Source organism: Danio rerio, chromosome 1, assembly GCF_049306965.1.
Source record: "Danio rerio strain Tuebingen ecotype United States chromosome 1, GRCz12tu, whole genome shotgun sequence".
In the NCBI taxonomy this organism is placed as follows: Eukaryota; Metazoa; Chordata; class Actinopteri; order Cypriniformes; family Danionidae; genus Danio; species Danio rerio.
In genome coordinates, this window is record NC_133176.1 from 2072501 (window position 1) to 2089382 (window position 16882).

At 32.6% G+C, this 16882-nt stretch overlaps 1 protein-coding gene across 7 annotated transcripts in view; it reads right to left on the bottom strand.

Annotated features, from left to right (window-relative positions):
- Nucleotides 1-16882, bottom strand: part of runx1 (RUNX family transcription factor 1) — a 224006-nt gene that overhangs the window by 28683 nt on the left and 178441 nt on the right. For 5 of the 7 annotated variants that reach the window (XM_073948914.1, XM_073948907.1, XM_073948900.1 and 2 more), the window contains exons 1-3: nt 14004-14324; nt 6910-7166; nt 2158-2314 (exon numbers count right to left, since the gene is read on the bottom strand). In XM_073948914.1, coding sequence (XP_073805015.1) covers nt 2158-2314; nt 6910-7166; nt 14004-14031 — 442 coding nt within the window. In that variant the 5' untranslated portion in view covers nt 14032-14324. Of the gene's footprint in view, nt 1-2157; nt 2315-6909; nt 7167-14003; nt 14341-16882 lie in introns of those variants that run through there. The other 2 variants (NM_131603.3, XM_073948887.1) reach the window with 2 other exon arrangements.

Genomic DNA, 16882 nt, shown 5'->3' on the forward strand with positions numbered 1-16882 from the left:
ATAACTTATAAATCATTTAGTGGAGGGATATGTGCTCAAATCCTGCAAGAACTACTTTATCTGAACATAACGGCAAACCTCAAGGTACATACGCATTTGGTCTAAAATATTAGATAGAGCTGAGATACATTGTTCAGGAAAGGCCTCCTCCAAAATTCCGCCATTAAATAGTACATTTTCTGCTGTAAACAAAAGCTTGCAGTGCTTGCCCCGCCTCCAAGTTCTTCTGATTGGTCCACTGCTTGAGAACCAACACTGATGAGCAGTGCTTAGTGTAAAAACTTCTTTTAACTTGACACAGTCTCTTAAAGCTGACATGAACTAGAAGTTAAGATTGTACATCTAACTCGAACCGCCCCGAAATGAGAAAAAAATGTATGGCGGTGCATAATAAAACCAAAAACATGACACGCCCTGATAGCTCCACCCTAAATGACAGTTTTCCCCACCCTAAAGGACTGATAGCTCCACCATAAAGGACTGATAGCTCCGCCCTAAATGGCAGATAGCTCCGCCCTAAATGACTGATAGCTCTGCCCTAAATGGCAGATAGCTCCGCCCTAAATGACAGATAGCTCTGCCCTAAAGGACTGATAGCTCTGCCCTAAAGGACTGATAGCTACGCCCTAAATGACAGATAGCTCTGGCCTAAAAGACTGATAGCTCCGCCCTAAATTACAGATAGCTCTGCCCTAAAGGACTGACAGCTCCTCCCTAAAAGACAGATAGCTCCGCCCTAAAGGACTGATAGCTCCGCCCTAAATGACTGTTTTCTCCGCCCTAAAGGACTGATAGCTCCACCATAAAGGACTGATAGCTTCGCCCTAAATGACAGATAGCTCCGCCCTAAATGACAGATAGCTCCGCCCTAAATGACAGATAGCTCTGCCCTAAATGACAGATAGCTCTGCCCTAAATGACAGATAGCTCCGCCCTAAAGGACTGATAGCTCCGCCCTAAATGACAGACAGCTCTGCCCTAAAGGACTAATAGCTCCGCCCTAAATGACAGATGGCTCTGCCCTAAAGGACTGATAGCTCTGCCCTAAAAGACTGATAGCTCCGCCCTAAATGACAGATAGCTCCGCCCTAAATGACAGATAGCTCTGCCCTAAATGACAGATAGCTCCGCCCTAAAGGACTGATAGCTCCGCCCTAAATGACAGACAGCTCTGCCCTAAAGGACAGATAGCTCCGCCCTAAATGACAGATGGCTCTGCCCTAAAGGACTGATAGCTCCGCCCTAAATGACAGATAGTTCTGCCCTAAAAGACAAATAGCTCTGCCCTAAAAGACTGATAGCTCCGCCCTAAATGACAGATAGTCCTGCCCTAAAGGACTGATAGCCCCGCCCAAAGTGACTGATAATCCAACCCTAAAGGACTGATAGCTCCGCCTTAAATGACTGATAACCCTACCCTAAATGACTGTTTTCCCCGCCCTAAATGACCAATAGTTCCACCATAAATGACAGATAGCTCTGCCCTAAAGGACTGATAGCTCCGCTCTAAATGGCAGATAGTTCTGCCCTAAATGACTGATAGCTCTGCCCTAAAGGACTGATAGCTCCGCCCTAAAGGACTACTAGCTCCACCCTAAAGGGCTCATAGCCTTGCCCTAAAGGACTGTTAGCCCCCCCGTAATTTACTGATAGTCCCGCCCTAAATTACTGATAGCCCCTCCCAATAGGCATTATATGTGACCAGAAGTAAAGAGAAGTCATTTCGAGGATTGAGGGATGCTTACGGTTTTTGCTTAAAGTTTAAGAGGGCAATTATTTTTTTACAAAATAATAAAGTGCACAGCCATTTAAAAGAGGCACTGCTGTATAAATATAAAATATACAAAGAGTAAATTTAGATTTCATGCAGACTATAAAAGATGCACTGCAAAACATGAAAGCATAGCGTTCATGTTATACATTAAAACGCATTCATTGTGTGAACGGCTCCTTAGAATACTCATCAGCCAATCAGAATCAAGCATTGGACAGCTCGCTAATATAAATGCATATAACCCAGCATGTGCACACACAGATACCGGCCTTAAATTAACTCTGTCACAGATCACGGGTGAATATATAGACCGTGTTTCCTTCTCTCGATGTGTATGTCTGAGCAGTAAGCGGAGATGTTTTTATGTATTTTCAGCATCTCACCTCGTCCGCTGCGGCCCACGAAACGCAGGTCATTGAAACGAGCCACTTGGTTCTTGATGGCGGCTGTAGCGTTGCGGAGCTCAGCGGAGTAATTCTCATCATTTCCCGCCATCACTGTGACCAGTGTTCCATCTGGGATATCACCAAGGGCAACCACCTGTCAATCAATAAATGAGGTCATCATAGTTGGTAAACACAGAGCGCAGTGAATGGGAGAACACAACAAAGCATTTCTTTACAGTCCTATTTGCTGAAATAATGACAGAAATACTCCAGGATGGTGTTATCAAGACTTTCAGAAAGAGGAAAACAATAGTGTGAGACTGATAACGGCGGCCAGAAGAGAGAATCATGTCAGATTTGCTGTCCTGACCCAATACACACTGCATTAGACACAATTCACGCCAGCGCTCATTCCTATTTTGTCATTTGATGTAAAGATCATGTAATACACACATGAATACATATCAATGTTCATATATTAAAAACAATCTAAATATTAAAAACTTTCAAGGATTTAAGATGCTGATGACAGTCTTGTAAAAAGAATCCATTAGATGCATCAATTATTATCAGCATTATTTATGCAACAAATCATTAATGGACAAAAATGTAGGTATGAAAGTAAAATGAATAATGAATAAGACATGAGCATTTATATGTATAATGAAAAAAATCTTTGATGAGACAGATGGTGAAAAATTATTGTAGAATATTATTTAAATATGCAAATGTACATTTATTTGATCAAAAGGTGAAATATTATGGTAAAATATCATTTAAATATGCAAATGTGCATTTATTTGATCAGACAGACAGTGAAATATTACTGTAAAATATTATTTAAATATGCAAATGTGCATTTATTTGATCAGACAGACGGTAAAATATTACTGTAAAATATAATTTAAATATGCAAATGTGCATTTATTTGATCAGACAGACAGTGAAATATTACTGTAAAATATTATTTAAATATGCAAATGTGCATTTATTTGATCAGACAGACGGTAAAATATTACTGTAAAATATAATTTAAATATGCAAATGTGCATTTATTTGATCAGACAGACGGTGAAGTATTACTGTATAATATAATTTAAATATGCAAATTTACATTTATTTGATATACAGCCGGTGAAATATTACTGTAAATCATAATTTAAATATGCAAATGTGCAATAACTTGATCAGATATATGGTGAAATATTACTGTAAAATATAATTTAAATATGCAAATGTGCATTTATTTGATCAGACAGACGGTGAAGTATTACTGTATAATATAATTAAAATATGTAAATTTACATTTATTTGATTCAGACAGACGGTGAAATATTACTGTAAATCATAATTTAAATATGCAAATGTGCATTAACTTGATCAGATATACGGTGAAATATTACTGTAAAATATAATTTAAATATGCAAATGTGCATTTATTTGATCAGACAGACGGTGAAATATTACTGTAAATCATAATTTAAATATGCAAATGTGCATTTATTTGATCAGACAGACGGTGAAATATTACTGTAAATCATAATTTAAATATGCAAATGTGCATTAACTTGATCAGATATACGGTGAAGTATTACTGTAAAATATAATTTAAATATGCAAATGTGCATTTATTTGATCAGACAGACGGTGAAATATTACTGTAAATCATAATTTAAATATGCAAATGTGCATTTATTTGATCAGACAGACGGTGAAATATTACTGTAAAATATAATTTAAATATGCAAATGTGCATTTATTTGATCAGACAGACGGTAAAATATTACTGTAAAATATAATTTAAATATGCAAATGTGCATTTATTTGATCAGACAGACGGTGAAGTATTACTGTATAATATAATTTAAATATGCAAATTTACATTTATTTGATATACAGCCGGTGAAATATTACTGTAAATCATAATTTAAATATGCAAATGTGCAATAACTTGATCAGATATATGGTGAAATATTACTGTAAAATATAATTTAAATATGCAAATGTGCATTTATTTGATCAGACAGACGGTGAAGTATTACTGTATAATATAATTAAAATATGTAAATTTACATTTATTTGATTCAGACAGACGGTGAAATATTACTGTAAATCATAATTTAAATATGCAAATGTGCATTAACTTGATCAGATATACGGTGAAATATTACTGTAAAATATAATTTAAATATGCAAATGTGCATTTATTTGATCAGACAGACGGTGAAATATTACTGTAAATCATAATTTAAATATGCAAATGTGCATTTATTTGATCAGACAGACGGTGAAATATTACTGTAAATCATAATTTAAATATGCAAATGTGCATTAACTTGATCAGATATACGGTGAAGTATTACTGTAAAATATAATTTAAATATGCAAATGTGCATTTATTTGTTCAGACAGACGGTGAAGTATTACTGTAAAATATAATTTAAATATGCAAATGTGCATTTATTTGATCAGACAGACAGTGAAGTATTACTGTAAAATATAATTTAAATATGCAAATGTGCATTTATTTGATCAGACAGACGGTGAAGTATTACTGTAAAATATAATTTAAATATGCAAATGTGCATTTATTTGATCAGATATACGGTGAAATATTACTGTAAAATATAATTTAAATATGCAAATGTGCATTTATTTGATCAGACAGACGGTGAAGTATTACTGTATAATATAATTTAAATATGCAAATTTACATTTATTTGATAGACAGACGGTGAAATATTACTGTATAATATAATTTAAATATGCAAATGTGCATTTATTTGATCAGACAGACGGTTAAATATTACTGTAAATCATAATTTAAATATGCAAATGTGCATTAACTTGATCAGATATACGGTGAAATATTACTGTAAAATATAATTTAAATATGCAAATGTGCATTTATTTGATCAGACAGACGGTGAAGTATTACTGTATAATATAATTTAAATATGCAAATGTACATTTATTTAATCAGACAGACTGCCCTATAGTGAAATATTACTGTAAAATATTATTTAAATATGCAAATTTACATTTATTTAATCAGACAGACTGCCCTATAGTGAAATATTACTGTAAAATATCATTTAAATTACTCCTGACAGTTGTGCGGCTTCATACGCTTTGTTGAAACCATGATATATTGTATGTGTAACGGTGGCGCAGTGGGTACCACAATCGCATCACAACAAAAAGGTCACTAGTTTGAGCCTCGGCTGGGTCAGTTAGCGTTTCTCTGTAAACTTGCATGTTCTCCCCGTGTTGGCGTAAGTTTGTGTGTGAATGGGTGTGTATGGATGTTTCCCAGTGATGGGTTGCAGCTGGAAGGGCTTCCGTTGTGTAAAACATATGCTGGATAAGTAGGCGGTTCATTCCACGGTGGCGACCCCAGATTAATAAATGGAATGAAAATAAAATGAATGAATGAAATGTTGTATTTTCTAGATTCAATAATTAATATTTAAATTTTAAAATATCTTCAACATGACCTTTTGTAACACTGCAATTTTCTTAACTCTCATTGTAAGATTAATTAATCATAATCGAATAAAACACTCAAATTAAACCTTTAAACACTAAAAAAGCTGGGTTCCACACAATGGATTTATGTTGGGACAACCTGAAAAATTAAATTAACTTATTAGTTTGTACAAATCTAAGTGAACCGAAAACAATAACAAAAATAAGTTGTACCCCACAAAATACTCAGTAACTGTGTTGTTTTAGCTCATTTTAAATAACTAGTGTAAACAAACAACACGTTTTTGAGTGCGGCCTTTAAAATAATGACAATAATTGATAATTTTCTGCCATTTCATCATCATCCTCCTTGACTTTATTAAGCAGACATACAATATATTCTGCCTTTATTATTAAGCAGACACTTTGGACAGACGCTGAAAGCCAAACAACATTCAAATCCTCTGTACTGTCCTGCGTCACGTCCACTTGTGCAATTATCTGCACATCTAAACTAAATGAGCAGCTGATTTGCATATTAACTGTAAATGTCAGCTCATTCTTCAGCTCTCCCTTACACACACACACACACACACACACACACACACACGGCTGGCTTTGACAACACTGAGTGCTTCACTTTTATGCCGTCATTTGCCAAATGTGGAAGAAGAAGAAGATGAAGAAAGATAATGCGGTCGGTCACATGTGACGAAAGGACATTAACAGCAATTACTGATGCTTCCCTACAAATCATTAGCTTGATTCATGCTGTGAGGATTAAAAAAAGAGATGACAAGATTTTGAAATGCCCTTCAACTTTAAAAGAACCCAAAAAATAGCACAAACGAATCAACTACAGTCAGTGTTATGTAAAAAATAATTGATCATGTGCCACAGAACTATTCGTTCATTCATTTTCTGTCCCTTTATTCATCAGGGGGTCACCACAGTGGAATGAACCGCCAACTATTCCAACATAAGTTTAGCATTTGCCCTTCCAGCTGCAACCCAGTGCTGGGAAACACCCATACACACTCATTCATTCACACACACTCATACACTACGGCCAGTTTAGTTGATCAGTTCCCCTATAGCGCATGTGTTTGGACTGTGGGGGAAACCGGAGCACCCGGAGAAAACCCACAACAACACGAGGAGAACATGCAAACTCCAGACTGAAATGCCAACTGACCCAGCCGGGACTCTAACTAGCTTCTTGCTGTGACACTGAGCCACCAAGCTGCCCAAAAATAACCCATATAAAACAGGTTCTGGTACCTTGAAGGCGATGGGCAGGGTCTTGTTGCAGCGCCAGTGTGTCGGCAGGACGGAGCAGAGGAAGTTCGGGCTGTCGGTGCGCACCAGTTCCCCCGGGTGGTCGGACAGTACTTCCACCATGCTGCGGTCTGCCATGCGCAGTTTGCCCACCAGAGCGGCGCCGGTGCTCTCCTGAGCCCCCAGAGGCAAACCCTCGCTCATCTTCCCCGAGCTCAGGGTGGTGGAGGGAGGCGTGAAGCGTCGCCCGGGCGCAGGTTCTGAAACACAGGCCAGTGTTAAAGTGAATTCAACAAGGTAAGGCAAGCTTACGAATAAAAGAGACAAGTAAAAAAAAATTAAGAAAATAAAAACAAATATTATTAAAAACAGATTAAAATGTGTTAAAACAGGAATAATAAGTGCTCACGTGGGTTTCCCCTGGCTTCCCGGTTTCTTCCCACTATCCAAAAACATGCAACTTAAGTTAATTGACTAATTTAAATCGCCACCATAGACATGCTCCTAGTGAGTAAATATCCCTTAAGAGCGATCACTATCTGTTCATTAGCTACTACAGCAGGGGAATTCTCCAGATCTACCTGAACTCAAACTCCCCTCTCGCCTTGGAACAGGAGGGAGCCCCGGGCTTGAGGATCTTATGAGCTCTGGGCTCTCTCCCGGGACAGCATGCCAAACAAGCATTATAATCAATCATCAGCTAAGTGTCAACTCTTGAAATAATATAAGATATGAATAAATATGAGATATAATAAAAGAAGGAAAAAGAAAAGTGCTTTCATTTGCTGAAGGCTGAGACAGAGAGACTGAGGAGAAGCTTCTTTCTGCTGGCGATAAAGGGCAACACAGGGCTGACATGCTTTATTTTACAGACACTTACAGATGAATTTATGGGCATATATAGTTGAAGTCTAAATTGTTAGTCCTCTTGTGAATTTTTAAAAAATATTTCCCAAATTAAATTTTCACAGTATGTCTGATAATATTTTTTCTTCTGGAGAAAGTCTTAGTTGTATTATTTCGGCTAGAATAAAAGCAGTTTTTAATTGTTTTAAACACATTTTAAGGTCAATATTATTAGCCCCCTTAAGCAATATTTGTGTTCAATTGTCTCCAGAACAAACAACTGTTATACAACGACTTGCCTAATTACCCTAACTTTACCCTAATTAACCTAGTTAAGCCTTTCAATGTCACTTTAAGCTGTATAGAAGTGTCTTGAAGAATATCTAGTCTAATATTATTTACTGTCATCATGGCAAAGATAAAATAAATCAGCTATTAGAGATGAGCTATTAAAACTACTATGATTAAAAATGTGTTGAAAAATTGGGGAAAAAAATATAATATAAATCTAGTGTACTCCAAACAGGTGAGTGGGCTTGACAAACCACCTGTAGGATGCACTCCTTGCTCTCTTATGCACTTTGTGAGAAACACTTCTGTTTTACACAAAATACGAAAGCTATTCATTAACACATTTTAAAAAACAATTTACTTTACGCTCTACTTTATTTCCAGACATTAGCAGCAGAAAACAAACAGAACAATACAAACCCAAAAAAACACATTGAAAAAAATTCAGTTATGCCAACACTTCCTCAAATGTGCACATCAGTAAGCCTAGGTGTGGTCAGCAACATTAAAACACTATTCTGAGAATTCTCCAGTCGACAAATAAACTTATTCACCAAATTTCTCATCAAAGCAGGACATAATCAAACTCTTACCTTACAGAACGAATCACTAAATCACTGCATAATCTAAGTTTTTAAGTCGAATCCTCATACATTAATATGTTCTTTAATGCAATTTTCACATCTAATATTACTGTTTTACTTATAATACTTATAATTCTCATTCATTCACTCATTTTCCTTCAGTTAAGTACCTCATTTATCAGGGTCACCACAGCGGAATGAACCGCCAACTATTCCAGCATATGTTTTAAACAGTGGATGCACTTCCATCCGAAATCCCATCACTAGCGAACATCCATACACACATTCACACACACACACACACACACACACACACACACACACACACACACACACACACACACACACACACACACACACTCATACACTACAGCCAATTTAGTTGATCAATTCCTCTATAGCGCATGTGTTTAGACTGTGGGGGAAAGCGGAGGACCCGGAGTAAACCCACGCCAACACGGGGAGAACATGCAAACTCCACACAGAAATGCCAATTGGTCCATTTGGGACTTGAATTAGAGACCTTCTTGCTGTGATGCGACAGTGCTAACCACCCACAAATAAACTTTCACATTTTGACATCTGAAATATTACTGAATGCTGATATCAGGGCCTATATATATATATATATATATATATATATATATATATATATATATATATATATATATATATATATATATATATATATATATATATATAGTTTTTGCATTGATGATTGTTTTATGTATTTGTTTACATTTATTATTTTATTTCATATCAAGAACACCCCCATAATCAAGAACAGATGCTGATTTACTATGCAGAATTACTACTCCTAGTAAAATGAGCTATTTGTTAAACTTTAACCGTATAAAGGTAAAAGAATATAGTAAATTTACTTTTATTTAGAACAATAAAAACACTTTGCCACAGTAAAAACACTGTAATGCATGAGCACTTTAGACATAATAAAAATGGGTTTGATTGTTGCATTGCTCTAATTATATCTTGTTAAAATTACTTTTCATTCAAATGAATTAGACTCTTCCAGCGATTTATTAATCATGAAAACAATGTAGAATACTCTAAAACACACTAAAAACTGTAGTAAAGGCAAGAAACAGCTTACAGTGTTACTTCTGCAAAACATACATATAAGATATTTCCAAAACATCCATTTTAATGCATAGATATAATACTAAAACAAGGGTAAAATTGCAATATATGGCAACGTCTTGCATTGCTCAGCATTTTTCTATGCAAAATAATTAGAGCTAGTGAAATGAATGTTGTATTTACCAGTATTATTATATTAAACATTATTATCTGACACTTTCAATCAATTTTCAATCACATTGGGTCAGAAAACTACTCAATCATAGTAAAAGCCAGAAAAAGCTTACAATGTTACATCTGCAAAACATATAATATTATTAATAAATGTATCTAATTTTAATGCATAGATTTAATACTAAAACAAGAGTAAATTTGCAGTCTCTGGCAACGTGTACACCATAATTATCCTACTTATTATTATATTACAACATTATTATCTTACTTTCAATGCAATTTTCAATAAAATAATGACCAGAAAACACAACTCAATCATAGTAAAAGCAAAGAAAGCTGACATGTTACATCTGTTAAACATAAGACATTTCAAAAATATACATTTCAATGCATATAGCTAATACTAAAAAAAAGAGTAAATGTGCAATCTCTGGCAACGTCTTCTATTGCTCAGTAGTTTTCTATGCAAAATAATTAGTTCTAGTAAAATGAACGACGTATTCAACATTATTATCCTACTTATAATTATATTACAACATTATTATCTTACTTTCCATGCAACTTTCAATCACATTGGGTAAAAAAAAACTACTCAACCGTAGTAAAAGCAAGAAAAAGCTGACAATGTTACATCTGCAAAACATAAATGTAATATTATTTTAAAAATATACATTTTAATGCATAGATCTAATACTAAAACAAGAGTAAATGTGCAATCTCTGGCAACGTCTTGCATTGGTCAGCAGTTTTTTATGCAAAATAATTAGTTCAAGTAAAATTATTGATGTATTCAACATTAACATCCTACTTATTATTATATTACAACATTATTATTTTATTTTTAATGCAATTTTCAATCACATTGGGTAAAAAAAAACTACCAAAATAATGCAAAACAATTTGTTGTAGTAAAATGAACGTTGTATACACCATAATTATCCTACTTATGATTATATTACAACATTATTATCTTACTTTCAATGAAATTTTCAATAAAATAATGACCAGAAAACACAACTCAATCATAGTAAAAGCAAAGAAAGCTGACATGTTACATCTGTTAAACATAAGACATTTCAAAAATATACATTTTAATGCATATAGCTAATACTAAAACAAGAGTAAATGTGCAATATCTGGCAACGTCTTCTATTGCTCAGTAGTTTTCTATGCAAAATAATTAGTTCTAGTAAAATGAACGACGTATTCAACATTATTATCCTACTTATTATTATATTACAACACTATTTTTGTACTTTTAATGCAATTTTTAATCACATTAGGTCAGAAAACCTACTCAATTGTAGTAAAAGCTAGTAAAAGCTTACATGTTACATCTATATTTTAATAGAGAGTTCCAGTGCTGACATAAGATTAAGTTAGGCATCAATGTCTCGCATTGCTCAGCAGTTTTCTACATATTCAGCATTATTATCTTACAATTTCAATGCAGTTTTACATTAAACTGGGCCAGAAAGCACCATTCAATCATAGTAAAATCCCAGCAGTGCTCTCCTTTTACAAGCTTTATTATTTCATTCACTTCACATCACTCTTTTAGCAGTATTGTCACTACTTCTCATGCTTAGCTATGCTCACAGCATGCTTTGGTTGTAGGAATCAGTTTTGCTCATGCACTGCTTTTTAAAGGATAGTTTAACACTGCTGTTACCACGGTGGAGGACTTCCGTGCAGAGAAAAAAACAGGCAAAAGGAGCGTCAGACATCGCAGCGGCCCGCGGTTATTCGGCCAACCACAATCGATGCCACATGAGTGCGGTTAAAACCCGTCTCCAAAACCTGCGCTCCCTCCAAACACACAGCCCAATATAAACACAACCACTACATCAGGCTAAAACTGGAGTTTGTTGATGGCTGGTTGGTGTGAGAGAGATGAGGTGTGGAAAAGCGGCAGACGTGCATTTGCAGAAATTCAGGAGCAACAGAAATATCACAACTATAATAATCACTCTTTTCAGGTGTGGCTGGAGAAAATCCTTTTGTTTAATTATTATTTGTATGACTGTTGGTTGTTTTTCTCTCTTGTTTAAATGTCTAATTGCCAAAAGGTTTATGATTGTAAATAAAAAAGTGTATCTACAAGTGAATGTCTGCTAAATTGTCTAATATTAAAAACATTTACACTAAAAATCACTATTTTAGGAGAACACATTGTAAATAAATGGTGGGTTCAACACAAATAATTCAATTTGCTCTATTAAGTTAATTAATTTTTTATTTAATTTGTTTTTTTTTAATACATTGACTCAGCTTTTTTTTGTTTATTGACATTATTATTATTATTATATATTGACCAAAAATTTCCTAAGCTAATTTTTTAATTGAATTTATTTACTTATTTATTTAATTTCATTTCTTGGAACTTGATCTTGCCAACTTTTTTGTTTATTGACATTATCATTATCATCATTTTGTTATTTTTCTGGCATTTTTATTATTACCCTATATATTTAGTGTATATTTTTTACATTTTTTTTTTTTTTTTACAAATTTAAGTGGAATAAACAAAATAATTACCCCCCCCCCCCCCAAAACAAAAAAAATCAAGAATTGTGTTGCTTTAACTCATTTTAAATAAGTAGTCTGAACAAACGGCAGACTCAATTGAGTGCACAAAGACTTGAATAATAAAATAAAAAAATAGCTTATATAAAAAATAAGAATAATGTTAATTAACAAAACAGTTGACATAAGTTCAAGCTGCAAGAAATAGAAAAAACAGATAATTATTAAATATTAAATATACATACCACTTTAAATTATATATATATATATATATATATATATATATATATATATATATATATATATATACATACACAACATATATATATATATATATATATATATATATATATATATATATATATATATATATATATATATAAATAAACACACACACATCTGTCCCAAAATCTGATGTTTTATTTTAAGTGTCTTACTAATAATCACTTCAGCTACGTGTTTATTTAATGTACAAACTACTTCACATGTAATATAATATTTGCATTACAGAATGTTCTTTTGACCCGAATAAAACCAGTTTCTATAAAAAGGTTGAAATGTAATAGCCTATTGTATTTACGAAAATAAATAAATAAATAAAATTGATGAAAATATCATCTTTCATCCCAGTTCTTTTTCATGGTTTTCTTTTGTCGTGACAAGGCATTTTGTTTACACCATCCACACTGACCAAAATTCTTAAAAAAATATAATTAAATATCAGATGTTTATATTATACACATTATATATATATATATTTCTTTTTTTCCCCTCAAATTTTAAGACAGTTTGAGATTATTTTGGTATTTTTAGTTTAGTTTTTAGTTATTCTTGAGGTCTTTTAGGGTTTGTAGATATATATAAAAAACTCACCAACAGTAATAAAAAATCACTTTAATTTCAGGAATTTGATTAAGTTTATCATGGAAAATATATACCTACATAAAAAAATAATAAAATAATATACTTTTTTGTACTTTCATTATTTTATTTTGTAGTTTTCATTAATCTGCATTTTCTGAATAACACATTATATCTCTCCATCAGTTTCCATTGTATTACTCTTTTTAGTTAGTTAATGCATTTATTAATTCAATTTCCTCATTTCCAATTTTACTGCAATACTATTTTTGAACTACTTTCTTGATCAATTTGCATTTCATATTCTGGCATTTTCTGTGCAGTTCAATAACAGGCAAACAGAACTACACTTTTTAATGTACAAATCATGGCATCATTAATAAGGTTGAGGTTACAGGTTTTATTCTCTACACAGTTCAATAATAAGCAAACAATACTAAACTTAAACTGACTTTTTTACGTAAACAGTTTTTTGATGAACATGAATGTCACATTACCATCAATATAAAGGTAGAGGTTACAGGTTTAATTATTTCTGCAGTTTAATCATACGCAAACAGAACTGATTTCAGCTTTTGACGTCGCATTATTAGGGTTGAGGTTACAGGTTTTCGTGATTAGTAACTGTAATAAACATTCAGACGTGATGAAACATGACGCGTAAAAATAGCCCCGTGAACGCGCGAGTGACTGTCCCGATCTGAGAAGCGCTCTTACCGTATTTGGCGTCCCAAAGAAAAACCATTTGGTATGTTTTTGTCTCCGTGAGTTTCGGGATGGGGATCCACAGCTCTTAACAACCCTGCTGTTCGGTGTGAAGTGGGCTGAACTCAGATCAGTTTTTACGCAGATGCTGTTCCTCTTTCAGCAGAAATCATCATCGGCCACGCGCGTATCCTTTAGAAAGTTAGAGCGCGCACCTGACGCAAACACTTTCGCTTTCTTTAACTGACTACAAAAGTACTAGCTGGGTTAAAAAAACTAAAAAAGAAGGACCAGTGAGAGAAAGTGCTGTTCCTGGATCAGATGATGCGCTGTGAATGAATCTCCGGCAGCGACGCGCTTTTACTGGCAATGGGCAGCGCAGGAACGCCAGCCAGGACAGCCAATTTGCATACGCCAAACCCCTGGAGCGCTATCATTGGATAGCGATGACAGACCTCGATGGGCTCGACCAATCAGAGGTCAGACCGAATTGGGGGGGAGAAATGGGTCTAAGCAGTCAATGGAATTCCTCGCGCGTGGTTGTTGCTAGAAGGGATACAGCTGCGGCTTGAAGTAAACGGGAATTATTTATCGAATAAATGAACTCAGCCATCCCAGTAATGTAAAACCAGCAATTATACCGAGTATTATTATTAAATTACCCATTAAATTGCATTTTATTAACGTCCAAACCAGCTCAGTAATGTAAAAACAGTGATTATTACAAAGTAATATTCCTATTATTTATTAAAATATAATTTAAAAGTATTTTATTAACGTCTTCACCAACCCCAGCCATCACAGTAATGTAAACCAGTAATTAAACAGAGTATTATTGGTGTTTTTCATCAAATTACCCATTAAATTGTATTTTATTAATGTCTACCTCTTCCCCAACCCTAACAGTAATGTAAAAACATAATTATACAGAGAATTATTTATATTATATATTAAATTACCAATTATTTTTTAATTAATAATGTCTACCTCTACTCTAACCCTCACAGTAATGTAAAAATAATAATTATTATAGTAAAGTGTCACTAAAATTAAGGTTTGCTGATGTTGATGAACAGCTGTATTCCTTCTAGATTTCTTCAGTCACTGTTTAATTTACGGCCAAACCTTTCAGAAATAAAGTAAATACACCAAATATTCTTAAAGTATAATCATTATTAATTATTTATGTTTATCATCTTTATTCAATTTGTGTATATTTAAAGTATTATCATATAAACATGTTTGGAAACAGTGTGCAGGATTGTGTTTGCTAATAGCTGATTGTTTTGTACCAGCAGATTTTGTTTTGTATTTTTTTATCAGAAGGAACATGATATCAGCAGAACAAGCAGAAAAGCTTCAAAACGCCAGCCTGTTCGTCTCACTGACGCAATGCTGATCATTCAAACCACAGTTCAGTAAACTAATATATATATATACACATATTATTAATAAAATAAGATAATAATAAAACTACCAGAAAACTATGAAAATATTATAACAGTGACGATCATAAACAAAAAAGTTGACACAATATCAAGTTCCAAGAAATCAAAATAAATAAATTAATTAAATAGAAATTTGTCTAATGGAATAATAAATAAAAATAATAAATTATAATATTAATAAATAAAATAAATAAATAATAATAATATAATAAAAACAATATTACTAATAAATAAATTAATTCATTTATTTTCTTTTCAACTTAGTCTCTTCATTAATCTGGGGTCGCCACAGCGGAATGAACCGCCTACTTATCCAGCACATTTTTACGCAGCGGATGCCCTTCCAGCCCATCACTGGGAAACTAATAAATAAAAATAATAATAAATAATAATGATAATAAATAATATTATTAATAAATAAAAAGAAATAATAAAAATAATAATATAATGATAATAATACTATTAATAAATAATAATAATAATAATACAAATAAATAATACTAATAAATGATAATAATAATAAATAAATAATAATAATAATAAATAAATAATACCAGAAAATAATAATAATCATAAATGTTTCTATTATGCACAATATGATTTCTGACATTATATCATGTTTTTGCATGATTTAATAATAATACTAATAATAAATGTTAATACTACTACTACTACTAATAATAATAATAAAGATGACAAAAAAAGCTGACAATAAAATTAAAATAATAATAATAAAATAAAAAATTAGCTTATAGAAAAAATAAGAATAATGTTAATTAACAAAAAGTTGACAAGTTCAAGTTGCAAGAAATAGAAAAACAGGTAAATAATAAATATTAAATATACATACCAATTTAAATAATAATAATATGTGTGTATATATATATATATATATATATATATATATATATATATATATATATATATATATATATATATATATATATAATAAAGAAGAACAAGTTCATAAAAATAAAAATAAGTAAATAAATAAATATTATGGAAAAATAATAATAATGACGATGTCAATAAGCAAAAAAGCTGACACAAAATCAAGTTTCAAATGGTGAAAAAAGTATAAATTAAATCAAGTTCCTTCCATGAAATAAAATAAATAAATAAAATAAAAATTAAATATGCATACCAATCTAAAATGAGCTTTGACAGAAAAAGTCTTACTTTGTTTTAATCTAAAACACTGAAAACAAGATCGAGTACTGGAGATCTAAGGGGCCAAAAGGGGGCAGCAGTCGATCTGCATGAGCAGTAGAATGAACAATATCAGCATCACACACTCACACACACACACAGGTACACACTTACTCACACACACAGGTACACACTCACTCAAACACATTCCACAATAATTTACAGCAAAACAATCAGAATCAGTTCATCAGTAAAAATCATGCTTTAACATCTCACAAAACACTGGCAAACACA